We start from the raw sequence: 22,587 nt of genomic DNA, 5'->3' as shown, positions 1-22,587 counted from the left end.
GGCAGTTTCTGGTAAAATCGATACTTTTGGGTAATTTTGGGGAAAAAAATTTAAGAATTTTTGAAAGTTTCTGCGAAAAAACGACTAATTTTACCAGCTAATAGCAAAAACTCAAAACTGAGACCTTTTTGGCAATTTTGACTGAATTTCGAAAAATTTTACTATTTCTGACAGAATAAGGAAAGCTTTGACAATTTCGGCAAAAGGCAAGGCTTTGCATGTGGCGTACCAATGATCACATCGCGTCACGTCATAATTTTTACACCTCATTTACATAGGTAAACATCGAATAAATGAAAAAACCGTAGAAAGCAAAATTAATTTTTAATGTTGAAATTAAAACGTTTCTTAAATAATTACACACATATGACATATAACAGTTTTTCAACATTAAGGCAAAACACATACACTCGAAAATATTCACATAAAGATTTTTTAAAATTTGATTCATTTCCAATGATATAAATGAATACCTCACACACTGGTAACAATAACACGATAATAGTTTTATTTAGGACACTTAACTATTTGGTTCGTCGTTTTTAAACGAAATCGATACGCATGTTACATTCGAAAGCACATTTTAAAATGTCACAAATAAAACATCATGGATTTACATCAGTTAAGTACATAATAATTACATTTTTATCTTATAAGTAGGTATAAGGTCAACGTTGACACAAAAAAAAAAACAATAAATAAAATCGTTCATTTGCAAATGATTTGATTCCCAATATTAACAAAATTCAATTAATTCAAAAAATAAATAAATTAATATGACATTTTCAATTTGTTTCCAATTGAAATCACATCGACACCTATATAATTGTAATAATTAGGTACAGTGAAACGAATTAAAATAATAATATTGGCAACACAATTACAATTACAGCACATAGTAAATAAAACACATTCTCATTCACAGAAAAACTTATTACCTATATAAATCGAACAACGTAATAAACAATATTGACTAGATTTTAAATAACATTCAAATTTAATATGAAAAGGAACCATAGGTAAGAAAATTCGAAAAACATATACGCACACAGGCATGTGGTTTCCACATGCACTCCTCTCCTCAAAATATTCCACTGCCATCGCGGTTATATTACCTACCTACATTAAATGCATTATTAAACACAGAACAATAAAGAATTGAAATTTTTGATCGTACATATGACTAGAATAGGTGATAACAAAATTATTAAAACGAGGAAAAAATTCGCCGGAAGTGCTTTTACACGTTATATTGATATGTATAAAATCAGGATGTGGTCTCCTTGAATTTATTATTTTCGCACACGAAGTCTTCTATCGATGGTTCTGAGTAAATTACCTTGGATAATGCAGTAATATTCTAGAGCATCAAATAAGTGCGTTAAACAAACCAATTTTTAAAAAAAAATTAATTTGAAAATCATGTAAAAATTGACTCAACTCTTCTCTAGCGAGTGAGCCAATTTTTAGATTTTTCCCAAAACTGGATGTAACAAAGCAGAAAACTTTGTCTAATAATCTCAGAAATTTTTTTTCAAATTTAATTTCTGACTTGGTATTTTGTTCTGAAAGACAGGAGTGTGTGTGTTTTTTTAAATTTTTTGTATGAAAATAAACGCAAGAAATTCAAGTGTAAAATATGGAATCTATAATTAGAATGATTTTTCAATTTTTGAAACTAGGAATTTTCTAAGGTGTAGGTGAAAAAAAAAAGAGTATCTATGGGAGGTGGCAGGAAAAAGAAGAGGAGGGGATTAAGAGTTGAATGTTGATTTATTCACTGACAAAAATTGAAAGTGTTTTAAAACAAAAAACAAATCATTACCTATTTGCAAAAAAAAAGTCGTAATATCGTAGAAAAAAATTTTAAAATGAGCTTTTTCAGAAAAGTGAGTTTTTGTAGAAGAAAAAACAGAAAACTTGTCAAGTTTTAATGTTAATTCAACTTTCAAGATTTTGAGTTTACCTAAAATGACTTTTTTGAAATAAATAAGTAGGTATTAAAACAATTCATTTCACTTCTGTTACCCGTATTTGGCCACTTTTCAAACCAAAATTATACCTACTTTTAAGTGCGTTTTTTGATTGAAAATTAAAATCAGAACAGTTTTTTAAAAGTACCTGGGTATAGAGTTAAATTTTTTCAAAACAATTTACAAAGATCGAATAGGTACTTATTTCTAACTCATTTTCAAAGAACAACATTTTGAAATTTTAAAAAGAAATCGATAAGTATTTGTTTTTAAATAATGAAATAGTGACAGAGTTGTCACTTGAAAAAACGTTGAGTCAATAATTTTTCATAACTTTAAAACAGTGGATTTTTTCAAGATATTGACGGAAAAAGAAGGGAGGAGGAGAGGAGAAAGGGAAAAAGAGACTTGCATTCCTATACCTAAATGTATTTTCCAAAAAAGAATACAAAAATTGTCGATTTTTAATTTGATTTTTTTTTTTAATTTTCCAAATGTTTTATAATCATTAAAAATGTTTTTTCTTCTTTTTTTTTTGAGTTAATCTTACTGGATCAAATTATTTCTCATGGTCATTTTTTTTTTTTGGAAATAAAAAATCATATCTAACAAATTTGAAAAATATAATTTAATTTTCTCAAATAATTTACCTAGGAGGTAAATCATAAATCTTCAATATTTTGAAATTTGAACTCATAAAATTTTGGAACAACAAATGACTAGTTTTTTTAGTCATAAAAAGTATGGAATTTTCAATTGATAAAAACGTTTATTTTTTATGCAAAAAGTATTAAAATACCTAATAATATTTTCCAAAACAGTTTTTTTTTGAAAAATAATTTTTTTGGGTGTTTTTAATTGCTAGATTATTACGCCCTTCGTAAGGAAATTTATATGAAATTCGCTATGTTATGTTTTTTTTTTTGGGGGGGGGGGGGGTGTTTATAATTACAAGATTATTACACCCGTAAAGGGGGGGGGGGAGTTAGATTTGGTTTGTGAGGTTGATTAAGGTGATGAACTTTTCTATTTCGGAGGGGTTGTCAGGAATGAATGGGGAAAAAAATTGATGTTGCAATAAAAGTTGATGAGTGAATAAAATTCAAAAAAGTGTTACTAATCGTCACTTAAAATATTATTCATTTTAAAAACAGAGCAAAATAGAAATTCGTTCAAGGGGGGAGGGGGTAATGCTTCAGAAAAATTATCAAGTCGTTATCAAATCGTTAAATCCTTTCCCCCTCCCCCTCAAAAAAACACATCAAATTCTCCTATTTGCATAAAAATAAAATTTATCAAAAATACCTCTTACCTCATCAATTCAACTTCTGATTTTTCCAAAAAAATTTATCAACTTCATCGTTTTAGTTCAGTTTATAATTTGAGGATTTCTCTATTTTTTTTTTTTTTTTTTTTTTTTTGTAAAATAAAAAGGATCCCATATTAGACATTAAAGTTATTGGCAAACCAAATCGTAAAATGAGTTAAATTTGAGTAGGTACCTATCTAAATCACACAGTGAATTAATCAGAACCATAAATAGAATCTTTCGGTACAGGAAGACGTCAAAACTATGCACACGTCAAACTGACTCTTGAGACTTGAGATTCTATAACATTTTCCACAATACGAACGTAGGTAGGTACTCATAAGTTAAAGGAACAGTACAATATTATATGTTAGGTAACTATTCAACAAAAAAAAAAAACTACGCTTTCGCGGACAATAAACAACACAAAACGTCTGTTTGAATACCCGACCGTAGGTTTAAGTAGAAAATAAATCATTGCTACAGCGTGATACGTTCATATTAACGTGTCATATTTCCAACTAATGAGATCTATTATAAACGTGCAAACTTCTCCGGCGAATTTCGCACACAACAAGAATAGAAAGGACGTGTTGGAAACAAGTGGCGAAAAATAATTCGAAAAAAGAGGAAAAAAGAGTAGAATAGATGAGAGAGTACGAGATGATGAGAGGGGAACATTCCATCATACGAGAATATTGCTCGTGGTATATACGATGTGATGAAGATGAAGATGGGTCGCGGGGTAACATATACATATATAGAGATCATTAATTAGCCAATACGATCGTTCGATATGAATCATTTTGAAGGGTTATTAGGTAGGTACGAGATAAGGTGGCGTGAATTTGGTAGGTACTACGATTAGTTATTAGGTATGCATTGTGTTCAAGATATCTATTTTAAAAACTAATAATTAATTGACAGGGTAATTAATTTTATCACAACCAAGGTCAAGATTCTTTTTTAGTGGAGAAAAATCATCGTAACGCAGGTACAGTTTTAGTACGTTGAAATACCCGGGTAATATTAAATAAAGACGCCCTTTCTATTCTATATACGTATTCTTGAAAAAAAAAAATAAAAAATAAAAAAACACATTTTATACACAGAACATCGATTAGGTAGGTATATGTAAAAGGAGGATTCGAAACAAATTATAAAAAAAAATAAAAGGGTATTACTTCTTAGAAGTGACGTCACCAACCGAAGAAAATTCTCGTTCGGACAAGATGACGGATCCGATACGAAACTGTATGTTTTTCTTTTTATTAGTAAACGGCCAAGATTTGATGGAATTATTATGGCCATGTCCGAGATTCGAGTCTGAATCGGAAGTATCGATATTGAAACTTACCGGTCTGACGCTGCGACTAAGTTTGGCTTCGGCTGCATCGTCTTGAGACTCATCGCTGCACGAGTCGTCCGTGTAATCCATCAATAAAGCGTTATTCTTGCTGGAAGCGTTAAAAGCGATACATTCCCTGGAGACGGATTTCCAATTAGTATCGATAAGCAAGGTGGTCACCGAAGAGGAGGATTTTGGAAGAGATGATTTATCCGATGTGCTCTCGTTCTCCTCCGAGAAGGCTCTAGTGATGAGTATTTTGGGCGACTTGCATCTCGACGAACGACTCAACGCTTCGTAGTCTCCGTCTACTTTACGGAATCGTTGCAGAATTAAGTTAGCGTTACCTCCTACTATAGTGGTTGTCGCAGAAGTTGAGTTCTTCGTCGTCTTCGTCGTCGTTGGTTTATCACCGGCGATGTTGATGGCGGTGACGCATTTACGATAATTCTTCAAGTCGTCAAATTTGCTCTTATCGTTGGGTATTTTCAGACTAATCAGGCTGTTCATATGATTAGTGGGTGAATTTCGAAACGAATGAGTTCGTTTTAAATCGTTAAAAGATTCATTCTGCGGTACCGACGACTCGAGTCCCGGACTAGAACCGGGCCTCCAAGCGAAATTATTCACGCATTGGAATTTCGGATACGAGGTAGCCAGCAAGTTGGACTTTTGGGTATCGATGCTGACTTCCGAAGGCCTCCTCATCCCCTGCCTGCCGAAGAAACCCATCGCCGGTGTCAATGATGGTCTACGGGATCCGCAAGTGGACGGTGTTCGAGCCTGGATTTCTTGATTCAGCTCGTTCTTCTTCATCTTCTTTCGCCAGTAGTTTTGGAATGATTTTTTCAACACTTTGCTCTTGACGCCGTACAAGATGCCGTTTATGGATGACGAACACAGCAGCAATACGGAAGCAATGGTGATTAAAAATGGCGGAATGTCGATAACATTGCGGTTTAGATTATGACTAAATAGCAGCGTGTTAGTGGAGTCTAGTAAAACTACGCTATAATAAGGTACATAAATTACGAGAAACGATCCGACTATTTGGAAAACGGTCAGAGAGGCGCTGCGTCTTTTGAACCGATTCGCTAAACCGGATGGACTGAAGGGGTTCTTTTGGTGCGTTATGGTAACCTGCGCCGATAACGTGACTTCGAATATGGCCGATGCTATTCTATGCTTGTGGTATCGTGCTATGGTGAATACCTGCGAACAAAATGAATTCTGTGTTAATGAAATTTTCCTGAATAAGAATTCTACTTAGATCAAATACTTTAGCACAAATACATGGTACGGTAGAGTAGGTACCTATTTATTTTACAAGGATGGAAAATGCAAAATATGAATCAGATTTAGTAGAATTTGCAAGATAATCACTTGAGCTAGATAGGTTTAGGTGTACTTACAGCTCATCTGAAAGAAACAAATTTAGAAAGTAAGTACCTATAATATGGTCTCTTGGGCCAACTTGGGGTAAGTACAATCTAAACTACAACCGCCAGTCCCAGGAGTAGAGAAGACAAACCTTAAGAGAGGTTTGGAGCGTACACCTCACAGAGGCTGGCAACTCATCTTCGGCAGGCTGGAAGCGGAGGATGAGGCTAAGACCAAACCTAACACCTTGGCATGTGCCCAGTGTCAAAGCTGCCACCTGAATGGGCTACAACATCAAGCTGTCTCAGGAAGTAGGGAAGAAGAGAAAACAATCGGAAAATATCCCTGAAGCAGCAACAGGAAGAGCAGTGAAGCTCGCAAAGAGTCATAAATACTGCTAGTGCTAGTCATGAATCCTGTACACAAGCGAGAATTTGGCGCTACAACCAAACTTCGGGAAAGTTGGCATGACGGCGCAGAGGGCAGCCCTCTCATCAAGCTATACTACCTTGGGCTAGAAACCCAAAGAAGCAAAAAAACAATTTCTTGAGAAAACAAAAATAAGAAGAAACCGACTGGAAAATCAGCCAAATCAGGGAACCCTGTTGGGCAGCAGGCAAAAAAGTCCACACTATGGAAGAAATGAAATAGGCTGAAGATCGCTACCTGGAATGTGCTAGGAATAAATGGAAAAGAAGAGGAGCTGGAATACATCTTGATACAGAGAAACATAGACATAGCCATTATCACAGAAACCAAGAAAAAGGGCAGATGGCACCGATGAATGAGGAGAATTCACCCTAGTATATGCTGGAGTAGGAAAAGCAGAACGTGCCAGAGCAGGGATTATGATTAATTATACAATACACGAAACAGACTCAAAGACAACATCCAGGCATATAGAATATGGAGTGAAAGACAAATTGAGATAAATCTGAAATTTGGGAACCAAGATATTTCAGTGATTGGCGTATATGCTCCAGAGGAAGGCAAAGAGGAAGACAAGATGAGATAGGAAAAGGAATGAAGTCATCCTGAGGGAGCTAGGAGCAGAGCCAATCATTAGACGAGTGAACGATTACAGAAAGAAATGGTGAAAACACGTTGATAGAATGCCTTATGAACTGTCCCCTTGAAAAGTCAAAGAATCCACTTCAACTGGCAGGAGGAGCAGAGGGAGACTGAAGAAAAAACTTGATGATACATCGGCAAGCAATTCTTCTACCTACAGTTTCCCAGAAGGGCTGAACAGCTCACCGGGTCAAAGTTCAATGATGATGAAGTAGGTACCTATACCTATCGCAAAAAAAGTTTTAAAATTTCCAACAATATTGCATATATATTTACCTACATCCTGTTTTTAGAAAAACTTAACAAAAAATCCTAGGTACTTAAGAATTTTTTTTAAAATTGTCATAAAAGTTCTGTTTTTTGTCAAAATTTACAAAAAAAATTCCTATTTTTTCTAAAATTGCAAAAAGTTTTATGTTTTGGCAAAACTGCAAAAAAACAGTTTTTTTCGACAAAATTATACAGGGTGTCCGGGGAGTGGTGGCACAAACTTCAGATTTGAGTATAACCTGGTACGACTAAGAAAAAAGGTTATCTGACGTTGAGTCCTATCATCAAAATTGAAGGATTTTGAAAACTTGTTTTGCCCCTTCAATTTTCAAAATAGGCAACTTGATTATCTTATGTTTTTTTTACTCGTACCTGGTTATATTCAAATCTGAAATTTGTACCACCACTCACCGGATACTCTGTAGAAAAAAATCCTTTTTTTGCTGAAACTTACAAAAATGTCCTACTTTTCACCAACATTGCCAAAACATCCGACTTTTTGCCAAAATTGCAACAAAAAAACACTATTCTGCGTAAAAATTGTTCAAAAGCCCCTTCTTTTTGCCCAAATTCCAAAAAAAATCTACTTTGACAAAATTGCCAAATGAAGTACATACCTATAGGTACATTTTTTTCCAAAAATTCAAAAATAAAGATCCTGTTTTTTTTTGGCAAAATGGTAAAAAAGCTTAGTAGCTCATTTGACAAAATTACAAAACAAATCCTTTTTTTTAAAACAAAGATACGTATGTAGGTAACTACCAAAAAATCCTGCATTTAAAACAAAAATAGTCATCTCCTCATACCATCAAATTTTTGAATTTGGATACTTTTTTGAAAATTTGAAAATCATTTTTTTATCAGAAATTACATGCATTTGTGGGATATCGACAGGAGCTAATATTGCTGGAAGATCTGAATTTCAAAATTACTGAAGTGGGTCGCAAAAAAAGAAAAACGTCGGTGTCTATAGTTTCTATTTTTGGTCATTATTGCCAATTTCGAACAATTGAGAAAAATAGCTAAAAATCATTTTTTTTTCAAATTGATAATAAAGACAAAAAATTTGGAACTACTCTGCATTCAGAAATGATTTTTTTCGATGTTCAAACAAATTAAAGTTGAATAGGTATCTGCCTATTTCAAGAAGAAAAAATTTTCAAAACACGAATTCGCCCAAAAGTATGTGATATTGTCAATTTTTAGCAGCTCAGTAGAATCCTAGAAAAGGTTTTAGAATTTCAAATAGAGGTTTGTCTTTTGAAAATGTACCATTTTTTCCATAACAGGTTTGGTAGGGGCCAGAGCGGAAAAAAATGCTCCCTCTTTAAGGATCCATAATTTCCTCCAGAAAAGAAATTAAATTTCACTTTTAAAAAAAATTGAAAAAATGTTAATCAATTACCAATATTGAGAGTAACCAACTAACCAATCCCATGTTACAATATTTTGTCTGACTTTTGAAAATTTGGAAAAAATCACTATGAATAGCTAAAATTAAGTCATTTTGAAATGACTCCGACAAAAAAAAAAACATGTCCACAATTTAGTTAAGGTTACGTAGGGTAAATAAATTTTTCTTATAGGAAAACCTCTAAAAATTCGTCAAGGCATGTCATCCAGATTTCAGAACCAAATTTTCAGCTGCCGAAGTCGATTTTTTTATATTTTTTGCAACTTTTAGAAAATAGCGGAAATACCTCATTTGATATGTTGAAAAGTCAACCTCCCAAATCGATTGGCACCATTTTTTAGCCGATCTGGAGCCTCCAGCAGAGGTTGACTTTTCTCCAGCGATTTTAAATCACCTACAGAAGACGTAGCAACAAACTTCGTCAGCTAAAAATTTAATCTCATCATGAGTTTGGTATTCCAAATTAATCAGTGCCGATGAATCAAAAATTCGAGGCGACGAATTGGAAAGTATATTTTTTTTACGCAGGATTGAAAAATCTCGAATTAGAAAAAATTTCCAGAATCGTCAATGTTTGCAACAAGTCGCTCGAAACTTCTCCCACCCCCTGAAGTCGACCTCCCTCGAATCGATTGCCACGATTTTGGGCCGATCTGGAGCCGCCAGCGAAAGTTGACTTCTCTCTAGCAATTTCAAATCGCTCAGGCGCTGTAATCAATTTCGGAAACTGAAAATTTGATACTATCATAAGTTCGGTATTCCAAATCGATTAGAGCAGGTGACTCGCAAATCCAAGGTGACGAGTTGAAAAGAGTATTTTTTCATACCTAAGTTGAAAAATTCAATTTCTAAAAAAATTTCAAGATCGTCATTTTCGTACCAGGGTAATTCTCAAAAAAAGTTTAAATTTCAGTACTAAAATTTTTCGAAAATGAAAACCTTTTTTTGAATTTTTTTCAAAAGGGACTTGATTCTAGGCATACCCAGGACCCCAAAAATGACTTGAGGCCCAAGTCATCTTCAATAGGGGCGGGGGGAGGGGCTTTAAAAAAATTGGTGTCACATGTTGAAAAAAAAGGCTGTTCACTACTTTTGGGTAGGTATAGGTATAACTGGAGCAGTTATTAGTAGCTTTAGCTCACAAAAAGTTCATCAAGTAGGTACCAGGTACATTTTAATGGGAGTATTCAAACATGATAAGGTAGGTACTTTCCTTCGCCGTGGACAAAAAACCCATGATAGCCACGACGAAATACCAAACTGTACTATCCACGACGTAAGAAAAAAAAACTAAAATTTGTTTTACCGGTAATAGAATCAATAATTTTTCAATTTTCAAAGTTGTGGTCATCAAGTACTTACTATTTGAATATTTTCTTTTTTTTTTCAAAGAAAAAATGCTCTTTTAAACGTGAGAATGATAAGCCACGGCGATGGAACTGAAAAATGGTAATCTGTACAATTTTTACAGATTACCATTCGGAGGACGGGTTACTGTATTTGATTGATGGTTGTGAAATGGGCACTGTACTGCTATTACTGAAACAATACAGTGTAGCCATTTCACTGCAAAAAAAGTCGAATAGGAGAGCCAGGGAAAAATGAACAAAAATTGCCACGACGATGGACAAAAAACTGGTTACATCACTTTATGACCTCGGTTTCAGGGTATAAGTGTCATTCCAAAACTTTATATCAGTTCTGTCATTTACTCTAATATCATATTCATAATATGTACCATTTTTTTTTTTTCAGAAAAAGTGATAGTGTAATTCATTTTTGAAGATGAAGTTGGAAAATTTAAGTGGTTACATGCCACGACGATGGAGTTTTCAGGGTTTGGGGGGACTTGACCCACAGTGGAGGGGGGGTTGGGGGCCGTTAAACTATATGCACGTGACGCCCGAGTTGGTATCTACACAATACCGCTGAAAAAAATTTTTAATTGTCAATAGTATTCAAGTTAACCACCGGTTACATGGTTTTTAAACTTTTTTTGAGAATTACCCACCAATCATCTCAAAGCTTCTTCTACCCTCTAAAGTCGACCCCCCTCACCCCCCGAACCAACTCATTTTATCAGCATTCAAAGAAGTTCATTCATTCTTTATACAATATGAAAAGTGATAAAAACTTTTTTCGGCACAAATATGCAGAATACCCTAATTTTCTTCCATGACTACTTTTTTTTGTAGATGCACTAAGTATTTTCAAAAAACAAAAAAAAATCAAAAACCCGATTTTGGGAGAGGTCTTAACCTCTCACGGTGGAGGGATCATGTTATTCAGAAATAAGGTTTTTTTTGCATCAAAATGTCTAATTTGGTTCGGCTATTTGAAATTTTTAATCAGCACAGTTTCCTAAAAATTATGCCTGCAGCTGAGCTACGAGTATTTTATACGCAAAGAAGTGATTTGGTTGGTATGGTAATGTACTGAAGTGGAAGTTTTATACACAATTAAATAAGCTAACGGAGGGAGGCAAGTTTCTCGATGTCACCACATCAAAGTTGAAATACAAATCCGGAAAAATATAAAATATGCCGGCAACAATTTCAAGATGTAGCGCTTTGAAAGTTTCAAAACTTTCAAGACACTTTTTATGATATTTTAATCGCTATAATAATGTTTTTAATCATTTTTACGACACTTCTAAAGTGATATAGAAAAGACACTTCATAAATTTCCAAAAATTATCTCGAAAAGGTTTATTTCAGTCAAGAGGATATATTTTTTTGATTATACCTACTTATTGTTAGGTACATTTTCATTTCAAATTTAACACGCACTTTTACCCAAAAATTTTTCGAAGTTGGGAAACTTGATTTTGCACTACCCACCAAGAACTCAGGTCATGTGGTTCGTAGGTTAGTTAATACTACTACATTATATCGAATTCATTTTCATATTTTGAAAATCATTCGTTTCTCAAAACACTCTCGAGGGAGGTATCCCAACTGGCACGACAATAATTTTTGAACCAGACGCAGCAAAAAGATATCACCACCCATAATTTTAGGTCCCAGAGTAGGTACATTTTTTTGATTTTTGGTGAATTTTCAAAAATCACAATTTGGGTAAAAAAAAAAAAACTCAAAATTCCATGCAACTGACTTAGAAAACTGAAAATCAGAATGTACCCTATTTTCGATCCACTAAATCTTTCGGAAACGGTTTCGAATCATTTTGAGTAGTTTTGAAGCCTCCAGAAGATTTTTGAAATTCACAAAATGAAATTGAGAAGCCAAAATACATACGTACCTATTCACTCATCTGCACTTTAATCTTAACACGCCGAGTCGACTAGAAAGAGTTTCAAGTCGTTTTAAAGGCTCCAGCTGGGGAAACGGTTAATTTTTGAAGTTTTTAGTTATGAAATTACTTGACAAAAATATGGTTCCGAATTAAAATCTATTGATTTTGAAAAAATTGCGAGTAAAGGGTCCAAAGAGTCATAAACAAGCACCTATCTCGAGCAAACGTGCTGACGAGTTGATTTGTCCAGATTTTACAGCATTTTTTGGAGAACTGAAATTTCCAAAATATCGCCCAAGGCTCCAGAACGACTTGAAACCACCTCCAGTCAAATCAGCATGTTAAAATTAGAGTACATACTAAGTAAGTGAATTTTAGCTTTCCAACTTCTTTCAACTTTCAAAAATCTGCTGGAGGCTCCAGAACTCCTCAAAATTGTTCGAAACTGTTTCTAATCGATTCGATGGGTTGAAAATAAGGCACATACCAAATTTCAGATTTCTAAATTAATTTGGTAAAATTTTGATTTTTCCCAATTTTTGAACCAATGATTTTTTTTAAATTCGCCAAAAATCAAAAAATTGCGTTTCAGAACCCAAATTTTGCATACCTACTCTTTCGATCTATCTCTGCTCAATTTAATAAAATGTGATGCCAATTGAGATAGCTCCCTGATCGGAGTATAGTTTTTCGTCAATAAACCAAACTGTTGCAAAATATCAACCAAACATTGCAACAACTAACCGCAAACACTATACAAAGAATTCTTGCGAAAAAAAGAAAAAAAATTAAGCTAGGTATACATTTTTTCACACCAAACAACAGAGTTAAACTAGACGACAGCTCCACACATTTTTCATTAATTATCATTCAGTTCTCGTTCCTCGATAATTTTCGCGAATGGTGCTGAATAAAAATTTTCCATTCAAGTAACTCGTTCAAAAAAAAAAACCATGTGCAGGGAAAAGAGAAAAAGGGAAGAAGAGGTGAAATACGGGTATAAGTACTCCCAATCTCCTGTTGATTTACTTTAGGAAAAAAAAAACAACCCAACTTGTATAAAACACCACGAGCACGGAGCAGAATACCTACCCTAAACCTACGTACCAAAAAATACACCCAGAGTATAATAACCGCATCGGACAATAACGATTATTATCTACTCGTATAAAATATACCTTTCACCAAAAATATAGCATACGCTTTTGTAATTCGATGGAAAATTTTCCATTTAATCTTTCGCAATTACAATAGCATTAGAAATAGGTACCTACTTACCCCCCAAAAAAAAACATGCACACGAGTATTAAAGTTGATAGAATATTGGAAAATATTACAACGAGAGTGAACCCTAGAGCTAGAAATATAAGAAAGCACATTCCGTTCACAGTTGGTTTTTCGTGACATGATGAAAATCAATTTAAGAAAAAAAGAAAGTAAAGGGGAAACAAGAAAAATTCAACTGGATACGTCGACGAGTTGAACATTTGAAACTCGTATAATGAAAAATAAAAATGCTATTAAGATTATCGGTTTTGACCGTTTAATTTTACGTTTTACGACCAAGTCCTTCAAACCCATCGAGTGAAAAACTTTCAAAATTATCGCTTCGTCGGAAAAGACTTTCCTATACCCTACGAGGGGTTTATTTTTAGGCGCAGGTTCAAACTACCGCTTGAATAATTGAAACCCATAACGTATTCGCCGTAAAATACAGGGTCGTTATTACATAATAATTCGTCTCTAATAAACTACTCGTACATCGAATCGAGCCAGCAACTAGATATACTTTTTTTCTCTCGATATATGTACCTACAGACGAACACGGACGACAAAAAAATACACGAAATCCTACCCTGAGATGAATAGCTCGTCGTTCGAGAAAGATTCATAAGATATGTAGGTAGGTATATATACAACGACAGAAGGTAAAAAAAAAAATACACTCGTAAAGTTGAAAAATCGTTCCGCAAAATAAAACACATCGTAAGCCGGACACGTGAACATCGAGAAAAAGCGCCGAAAAATACGAGCTTTATTTTGGTAAAAATTTCATCTCTAATTCCAATCATAAGACTACCATAGCTTACTACACACCGGCGATAAAATTTCTTTTATCTTTTAAATTATCGGGTTAAAATGTTTCGGAAAAAGTATAGCGTTAAAACATCGAATGAACGGACTCACTGTCGACTGACTAGAGACGAAATGCAAAATGTAGCTGTATATCTACCCACCTATCCGCAAGCTACCATATATACAAGCTAAAGGTACCCGCATAAGAAAGCTCTTTGATCCCTTCGTATATAAAAAATTCGTAACCGCATTAAATTTGCAAATTGCGAAACATTTTTGCGCGTTTTTGTCCCACAGGTGGAAAAAAATACTCGAGCGTCGTTCTCAAAAGACTTGCCAAACAAGCTAAATCGTATTTGCAAGCGGGATTCAATTGCGAAATGTAAAATACTTCTCACACTTACTTTTAAATTACAAGTGAGTACGAGTATAAGCGGCAAGACAAAAACGAAAGTCGTATACACAATGGAATAATAAACGGAAAACGTCGTCCTGCCGAAATCCGCTGTACAGAAGAATGTGGCGTCTCTGTATCTGTAAATTGTCGGAATTATGGCCGGTAATCCGAGTATTAATGATGAGATCCAAGTCGCGCTCATTGCCATCAATACCTGTAAATGAGAAAAAAGAAGAGTTAAATAAAATGGATAAAAAAGTAAATAATTGAAATAAATTTTCACGCGAAAAATTGGACTTGAAAGTTATAAGTATTGTGACATTAAAAAAAAATCGAGTCGTCATATATTATGTTAGGTAAATGAAGAAAATTTGCTGAAAAATGTCATCACTTGAACAAGGGAATTTCTTAATAAATTTTGAAAGTTGGTACACGTTTAAAAATTTCAAAATGGTAACAAAAAACAATGAAAATATGGTCCAAAAATTAGGAAAAAAATATTGCAAAAATGCCTCTCTCATATACCTGTAATGGTTAAATTGGTAATCATAGGTATAGAAGATTTAGATGATAAATATCTTGAATGTGGGATTTTCAGAATTATTATCCTAGGTGGTGAGAAATCTCCTACACCTAATTGCATATTGCTATGCAACCTTGATTACCTATGGTCACTATACATACTTAGTTTTTTCTGAACTCCATAACCAATAAATTAGTTACGAGACAACAATATTATGTAGATTTGATTTATTGATGAAATAAATATCAATGAAATGCAATAATATGTCGCCAGAATCATAAGGTATTAATTATTATACACAAAGTTAATTAATATGGTATCATAAAATAGATGATTAGCTCTAGATTACGTTAAGCAGGGAACGAATTTACTCAGGAACAAGTCCTGGCATACTGGTTAACGAAATGGGCCAAATTAAAATTATCTAATCCTCATTTTAACCCTTACTCTGCTCATAAGTAGGTAATATATCTAAAATATATGAAAAATGGCTCTACTTACGAGACGCTTCTACATTATTAGCAATAAAAGCATCGATAATGTGATTGGTGGAGTGTGTTCCAACACGTACCTACCCAACTATTCGCGTTAATCGTCTCCAATTAAGGGGTCTATTTTTTAAATACCTACAACGACTCTGAATTCTATATCGTAATACATTTTGATACTGGGTACATACTCTCATGGCCGACAAATGAGAGATGATCCAAAATGCCATAAAACGCGGTAATTCATTGAATCTACTTCACGATTACGTTAAATTGACACAAATTCACACCGAACAAGCGGGTAATAATTTATTTAAATAAAGAGCAAGGAGGCCGAAGCCTAATTTAGTCAAGAGTTGACCACTGTACAGAGAGCTCGAGATCTTGCACAGGTAGTGAGGAAGGTGATTTTCGCCATCCTGGTTCAGACCCAGGATTGCGGTAATTTACAGACGTAACCTTTCCCCGCTACCTCTAAACCAGTTATTCTAAGAAATACTACCACAGAGATAGTTACGATAGTGACCACCATAGGCAGTCAGGGCATATCTGCTCATCACATACCTATGCAATTTTCAGTCAGATGAACAGAATATTTTATATCATTATTACCAAAATGCATTTTTTTTCAAACCAACGCACAATAAAATGGCCAAAATACAAAGCAGGTTGCTTCCTCAGCAATAACACCATCTGAGGCTCTTAGACCTCGCGATAATCATTGAAAAATCCGATTACTCCTCATATACGTAAGTAAGTAATCGAAATCGAAAGAAAAAAAATCGACTTTCAAAAAATCGTTTTCTGAGGAAAAAAACAATTAAACAAAACGAAAGTTTGGTCAATTTTTGTCACAAAAAAACAAACATGGAACAAAACAATTCATAACAAATCATGAATTCGAGTATCGATCGATCATATGAAATCGAAAATCGGAAATAAATCTGTTTTTAGGATATAATATTATGATTAATAATCGATTTTCAGTCATGATCAATTTTTAATCAGGAAGTCTATTTGAGTGTAGAATGTTATCATTAGGTACAATTATTTTTAATTTCAAACATGGAATATCGCAAATAAATCGATTATCATTTTATCGATCGTGATTGATTTTCAACGAGAAGTTCCAGCATTAGTAAAAAAAATCAGCGTGGAGTTCCCAATTCTTTAACTGATGACATTTTATAACAATTTGACAACACGACCTTTCATATTCGTCAGCATCATGAAAATTTGGTTTTGGGAGATCAGTATTATCGTTTTGGGGTTAGGCTATACGCTATAGTTAATTCCTGTCAAATCATCAATCTTTTTGCATTTGGGGTCAGCGATTTAAAAAAAAAAATATTTTTTATGCGGATAGACCTCGATTAGAGATGACGAATGACGTAACCCCCAGTCCTCAGAATGCTTTTGCAAAAGGAGACGGAGGTGCTCAAAGTTTTGAGGAAAGTAGGTAAAGGTAGGTACCTATATTGTAAAGTTCAGGTGGAATCAACTTGAAAGCTACAAATGTCAAATGGTACACTCTTGGAACTTTTTCCAGTTCGTGAGTCCATAAGAAGAAATTTTTGGAGATATGGGGAAAATCAATGTTGCCACCTTTTTGAACACCAAAAATTAGCTTAAAAAAAGTTGGAAAATTATAATATTTTCTACTGCGCCCATGTCCAAAAATTCTGAAAAAATTGCCCAAAGTACAACTTTCTATGCTGATCAACATTTATATCAAAAAATTGTGATGATGATTTTTCGTATTCTCGAGTGAAAAATTCCAAACTCAGAAAAGTGTGAAATAATTGCTTAAAATATGACGAAAAACGGACTAAAACATCGAAAATACGTCAATCGATTTTTATGGGGTAAAATAATTACTTGAAAGTATGCTCACAAAGGAACATCAACCTTGTCGAAGAGTCAACCTGCGATTTGATCGAAACTGCATTTTTTGAAAAAACCATGGTCTGAAACCTCGTTACTAAAATTTCAGCTGCCAAAATTAATTTTTCGATTTTTAGTGAATTTTTGAAAATTCAAAATTGGCTATTTTTGGAAAATGACGGTTTTTTTTTCAAATGTAGGTAATAAGTAGGGCTATACCTACTTTTTCAGTAAAAACTATGGAAATTGGTCCTGGAAGTATATAAAATCAACTACCTGGAATCAAATTTCGCCATTTTTGGCCATTCTGGAGCCTCCAGCGCGATTTCTGATTTCTCCAGAATTTTTAAATTACTCCAAAAAGCGTGAAAATTGTGATTATATAATATATATCCCCGACCTATTTGAAAGATTTATCCACATTTCAGCCCATTTGCAGGCCGACACCTCAAGCTCATTTTTTTGACAAACAAATTTTTAATAATAGGTACCTATAGGAGGGGAATCCTGCGAATTATTACATCTGTGGATAAATAAATTAAACAAGTTGAGAATAAGGTACAAATAGATTTTTAGCTAGGTACTCAAACTGATCTCGATGCCCTCTGGAGACATCGAAAATTGCGCTAAAGGCTTCAGAGTGGCTCGACATTGCAAAATTTGCATTAGGGGGGGGGATTTTTTTTGAATTATTTCCTCCTGAATTTTCTGGTTAAAAAAACTCACTTCAGATGTTCGCCTGACAATCGACTCATTGCACAATGAAATTCAGCCAAAACACCATCTACGTACATCTACCATGAAAATGAATGTCATATTCGAAATCAGCGACCCAAAATTTGTCCAAAACACTCTTTGTTGAGGATCAGTCGCTTACTTTCCTCCCACATTTTTGATGGCTCCACTCCAACTTCTCGCATGGAAATTTTGGAAATCTACACGTAATATTATTACCGGAGGGGGGGGGGTAAGTGAAACGCAAATGGAAAATTACAATCATTTGTTGTCATTCGCAACATGCTCAAAAAATATTATTACCAGTCAAATAATCACGGAAGGCGCCTCCTGGCGCAGAACTTGTAAGTAAACTTGTCACCAACAGAATTGTATTATTATTATTATTTTTTTTTAATGAATTCTCTCAACCTTTTCAAGTTTTATAGTTCCAGCCAATGTTAGATCGATCTCAAAGAGCCGAACTGAATTGAGAGAAGTTGCAAGAATATCACAATTCTGAATTTGATTAAACATTTGATTTCTTTTTAAAATGGATCTCTGCGGAACAAATCACTACATCAGAGATAAAATTGCCTTCTTTGCATTCTCCAGCACCTTGTGAAACTGGGGGGGGGGGGAAGAGGAATTACAAATATAAAATAATAAGTCGATACGTACTTTTCTAGGACTAATCAACGATCCATAATGCAACGGAGCTGATATGGCATAGTATCTGTCGCAATTCAATCCGCACACTGTCCACACGGCTATCGGCCTTAAGAATCCGATTAAAAATCCGCAAAACGTACAATAACCAATGGACGACGATGATAGAGGATTGTCACGTATCATATTCGGCACACTACACGCCAATACGGAAACTGATAGGGCTAATTCTACTACAGATGCTTGCATTAACAACATTCCATTTACGGTGTTTGCCTATTAAAAATATATTTAATTACATATTACTTATCGCCGAATAAAAAATTAAAATCAGCCTAAAATATTATCCTTCATTTTCAGTTTAGATATTATCATCTTTCAGGTGATTGGAAAAGTTACACGAGGATCCCATACGAGTCCATGTTATAAGAAATAGGTATCATGAGTAATGCGATGAGGCGACGAGGGAAAAACGAAAAACCAAATTAATTTTTCCACGTTACCAAAACTTATGACACATATTGAAACTTTATATATAAGATACCGACCAAGTTGGAAACTTTCGAAACAATATTTCCTAAGTAGTTCGACATTTCATCATAGGCATACCTATTACGTACTTATACTCTTAAAGGTACCAGAAACAGAAACACTCCCCCCCCTCAACCCAATATGTAATCGGCCAGCACCTATTATTATTACAAATGAAACTTCATTCTGGAGAAAAATTATCGACTTTGTTACCCGCTAAAGTTAAAGAATGTGAAAGAAATGTTTAATTGTCATTATTGTGCGCAGGCATACCTAGTCTTTTGACGACGAATGACACCAAAGTACGAGTAATTTCGAAGGTCATATGAAATTAATTTTCCATGACCTTGAAACTGAAAAAATTTATACCTAGGTCTAGGTTTTCGTATAGTTCGCAGGTAAGTACATACCTTAAAATAACGATGGAATAAAAATTTACTCACCTGTTTTGCTAATGTTATGACGAAAATAATATAGGCATTTATGGCGATTCCGGAGACCGATACCAAACCAACAAATATTGTTAAAAACAAAGAAGTCATGCCATTCGAATATCGTTCTATTCAAAGTATCCTGAAAAAGCGAATAAAAAAGCGCATATTTAGAGGTACCTACACCTAGGTATATGGGTATCGAATTTACATAATTTGCAATTTCACTACCGGTATAGGTACCTACTAGTATACTACAACGACTAGAATAGGTAGGTATGTATCTACCGATGAGGTAAATATACGTAAAATGTCAATATTATGCACAGTATCATGATATGCGTGGATTCCGATACTATACGAGTATACTCGATGTACCTAACGTAATATGACTAATAAATCAACAACAAACAGATTGGCAACTCGACCAATATATAAATAGGTATATCTCTCTGTAGAATACATATGTAAATATGTACACATCAACTCGAAACAAAATGTGTATCAGTTGTTGTACAATATAATATTCGTTCGAGAGGTACTCATCTACATAAATAAAATAAACAGGAATTACAAAATCAGCTTTTACATTCGTGATTTTATCTAAGAAATCAGAAATTTCGAGGCTCAACGAATATGAATCAATTTACACAGTTTAGATTTTCAATGAAACAAATACACATACGATAGGTACCTACCTAAAAAATTTCTTATCATGTCTGAAATTTTTGTTGACTCAATTTTTTGATATGTAGTTGATTCGACTTATGAAATTGTAACCCATGTCATACAATTTTTTCAGGATTATTCACCATGATTCTCACAAATGATTCATTTTTCGGTATTTCAATATATTACCTACTCGATGTTTAAGAAAATGGAAATAGGTACTGATTTTCACTGAATTTCCAGTTTCACAGCTGAATACAAAAAGGAATAAGTTCAAATTTTGCACGACTGACAATTTTCAAACATACCTCATGCATGATCTAAAACTTACTTTATTCGAAACTGGTTCAAAACGTTTACCACCTCCCCCCCTCAAGGTCCATTTACATACCTAAAAATTACTCGAAAAATTGGAGACATCGAGCTTAAAAATGGGAACGATCTGACTATCGTGATTTTCGTCCTCCTGATCTAATCCTCCAAAGGGTTGAAGGACGGACCTCATAATTTTCACGAAGAACGTAGAATGCTCATGAAATTGAACTTTCATAAGATACTTACGTATTCCTACATAAATCAACAGCCAAGAATACGAGAAGGCGGCAAAAACGGTCTTGAATTTTGATGAAAATTTCAATACAGAAAAGTGAACTGCAGGATGGTCTTCTACTCGTACATATTTGAAGTTTTGATTTTTAACGTTCCCAAACGCCTGTTTTTTTTTCGCCCAAAAGAAAGTATATCAGAAGCTCACCCTCCCCCTCCATAAGAAGAAACAAATTCGAGAAGGAACCTGCCCAGTCTTCCATGCGATTTCAATCTCCTTGTTTAGAGCTCCCTCCCTCCCCCCCCCAAAGGAAAAAAATGCAAATTAATGAAATTGAGTTGCTGAAACATACTTTTTTTGACAGACTCATTTATTTAACGTTAACCACCCACCCTCTTTTCCATGAAAAAACTTCCGTTGGTTCCTTAAGTAACATTGATCCCTCGGTGCAGAGCCCTCAGAATAGAAAAAAAAATAAGAAGTCAATTGAACATGTTTAAAACTTTACAAATTTTTCCTCCAGAATTCCTTCAAATAACCTCCCCTTTCCTTTTCTTTTTTTTTTAGAAAAAACTGTAAATAGATTATTCATAACCATAATAACAATTATCTATTCTTAACACAAAAATCGAAAGGTATTGAGAAATTTTTTTACGATTGTGGGGGCTTTTAATGGCGATCAAAATCACTTGATTCACCTTGGAGGATTTTTCTTGAAGTAAGGGTTATGTATCGAAATTCTGACCTAGAAGTTCAAAGTATAGAAATAAACGAAGAATACAAATTGTAGTAAGTACATATTTTTCAACTTGAAGAGCTTTGCACAAGGGGGGGAGGTGAGCATTTTTTGGAAAACAAGGGCGGTGTCTTTAAGAAAAAGGAGTTACTAGATTTATTCCAACTCATAAAATAAGAATTTTTGGTGGAAAAATTGTTATTGATTACATTTTTTTGATGCGAGAGCTCCTGAAACTACCTACATATAATTTTCAAGTGAGAGGCTAGGATTTTTAGATTTTTTTAAAAGGGGGATAAGCTGGAAGAATTCTAACGAATAAAGTAGAAATTTTCAGCAACGAAATGTTTCACATTGTTTTGATTTTGTTTTCAATTTAGAGAGGTCTCGAAGTCAAAAGTGCTTAATTTTCAGGCGAGGAGCTGAAATTTTCGAGGATTTTTTTGACATGGATATGTTTTTTCAGAGAGGACGGGAGAAGAGACTGTTGAAAATTTTCATCACGCTGACCTTTTGGAAACAAAAAAATATTATTCAATTCTTCATTCCTTACATCTGACTTTTAATGACTTGGAAAAAACATGCGATGAATCTTCGTCATTATGCTAGACTTTTAAAACAAAAAATTACCAATTTCTAGCATTTTGATAATACATATTATTATGTCATATTTTACGACATTTTAATAATATACCAGACATTAGAAAACGAAAAAAAAAAAGAATCAATTTACAGTGTTTAGAAAATTCATCTGATTTTACAATTATATTGATCTACTTTTTAAGAACTTGAAAAAAATACCATTCAATTCCAGACATTTATAACCTTTAAAAACTTGAAAAAAATTACTAATCTTTGAATTTATACTTGTAGGTAATGTAGGTACGTATTAACGTGGACTT

At 33.9% G+C, this 22,587-nt stretch overlaps 1 protein-coding gene across 6 annotated transcripts in view; it reads right to left on the bottom strand.

Annotated features, from left to right (window-relative positions):
- Nucleotides 1-307: 307 nt before the first annotated feature.
- LOC135831202 (uncharacterized) overlaps nt 308-22,587 on the bottom strand; it is a 572,431-nt gene continuing 550,151 nt past the window's right edge. For all 6 annotated transcript variants that reach the window (XM_065343508.1, XM_065343510.1, XM_065343511.1 and 3 more), the window contains 4 exons: nt 19,746-19,875; nt 18,784-19,047; nt 14,501-14,707; nt 308-5,842 (listed from right to left, as the gene is read on the bottom strand). In XM_065343508.1, coding sequence (XP_065199580.1) covers nt 4,463-5,842; nt 14,501-14,707; nt 18,784-19,047; nt 19,746-19,844 — 1,950 coding nt within the window. In that variant the 5' untranslated portion in view covers nt 19,845-19,875 and the 3' untranslated portion in view covers nt 308-4,462. The remainder of the gene's footprint in view (nt 5,843-14,500; nt 14,708-18,783; nt 19,048-19,745; nt 19,876-22,587) is intronic.

This window comes from Planococcus citri, chromosome 1 (assembly GCF_950023065.1).
Source record: "Planococcus citri chromosome 1, ihPlaCitr1.1, whole genome shotgun sequence".
NCBI lineage: Eukaryota > Metazoa > Arthropoda > Insecta > Hemiptera > Pseudococcidae > Planococcus > Planococcus citri.
The sequence above is the reverse complement of the archived record's forward strand: the minus strand, read 5'-3'. Positions and strand labels throughout refer to the sequence as shown.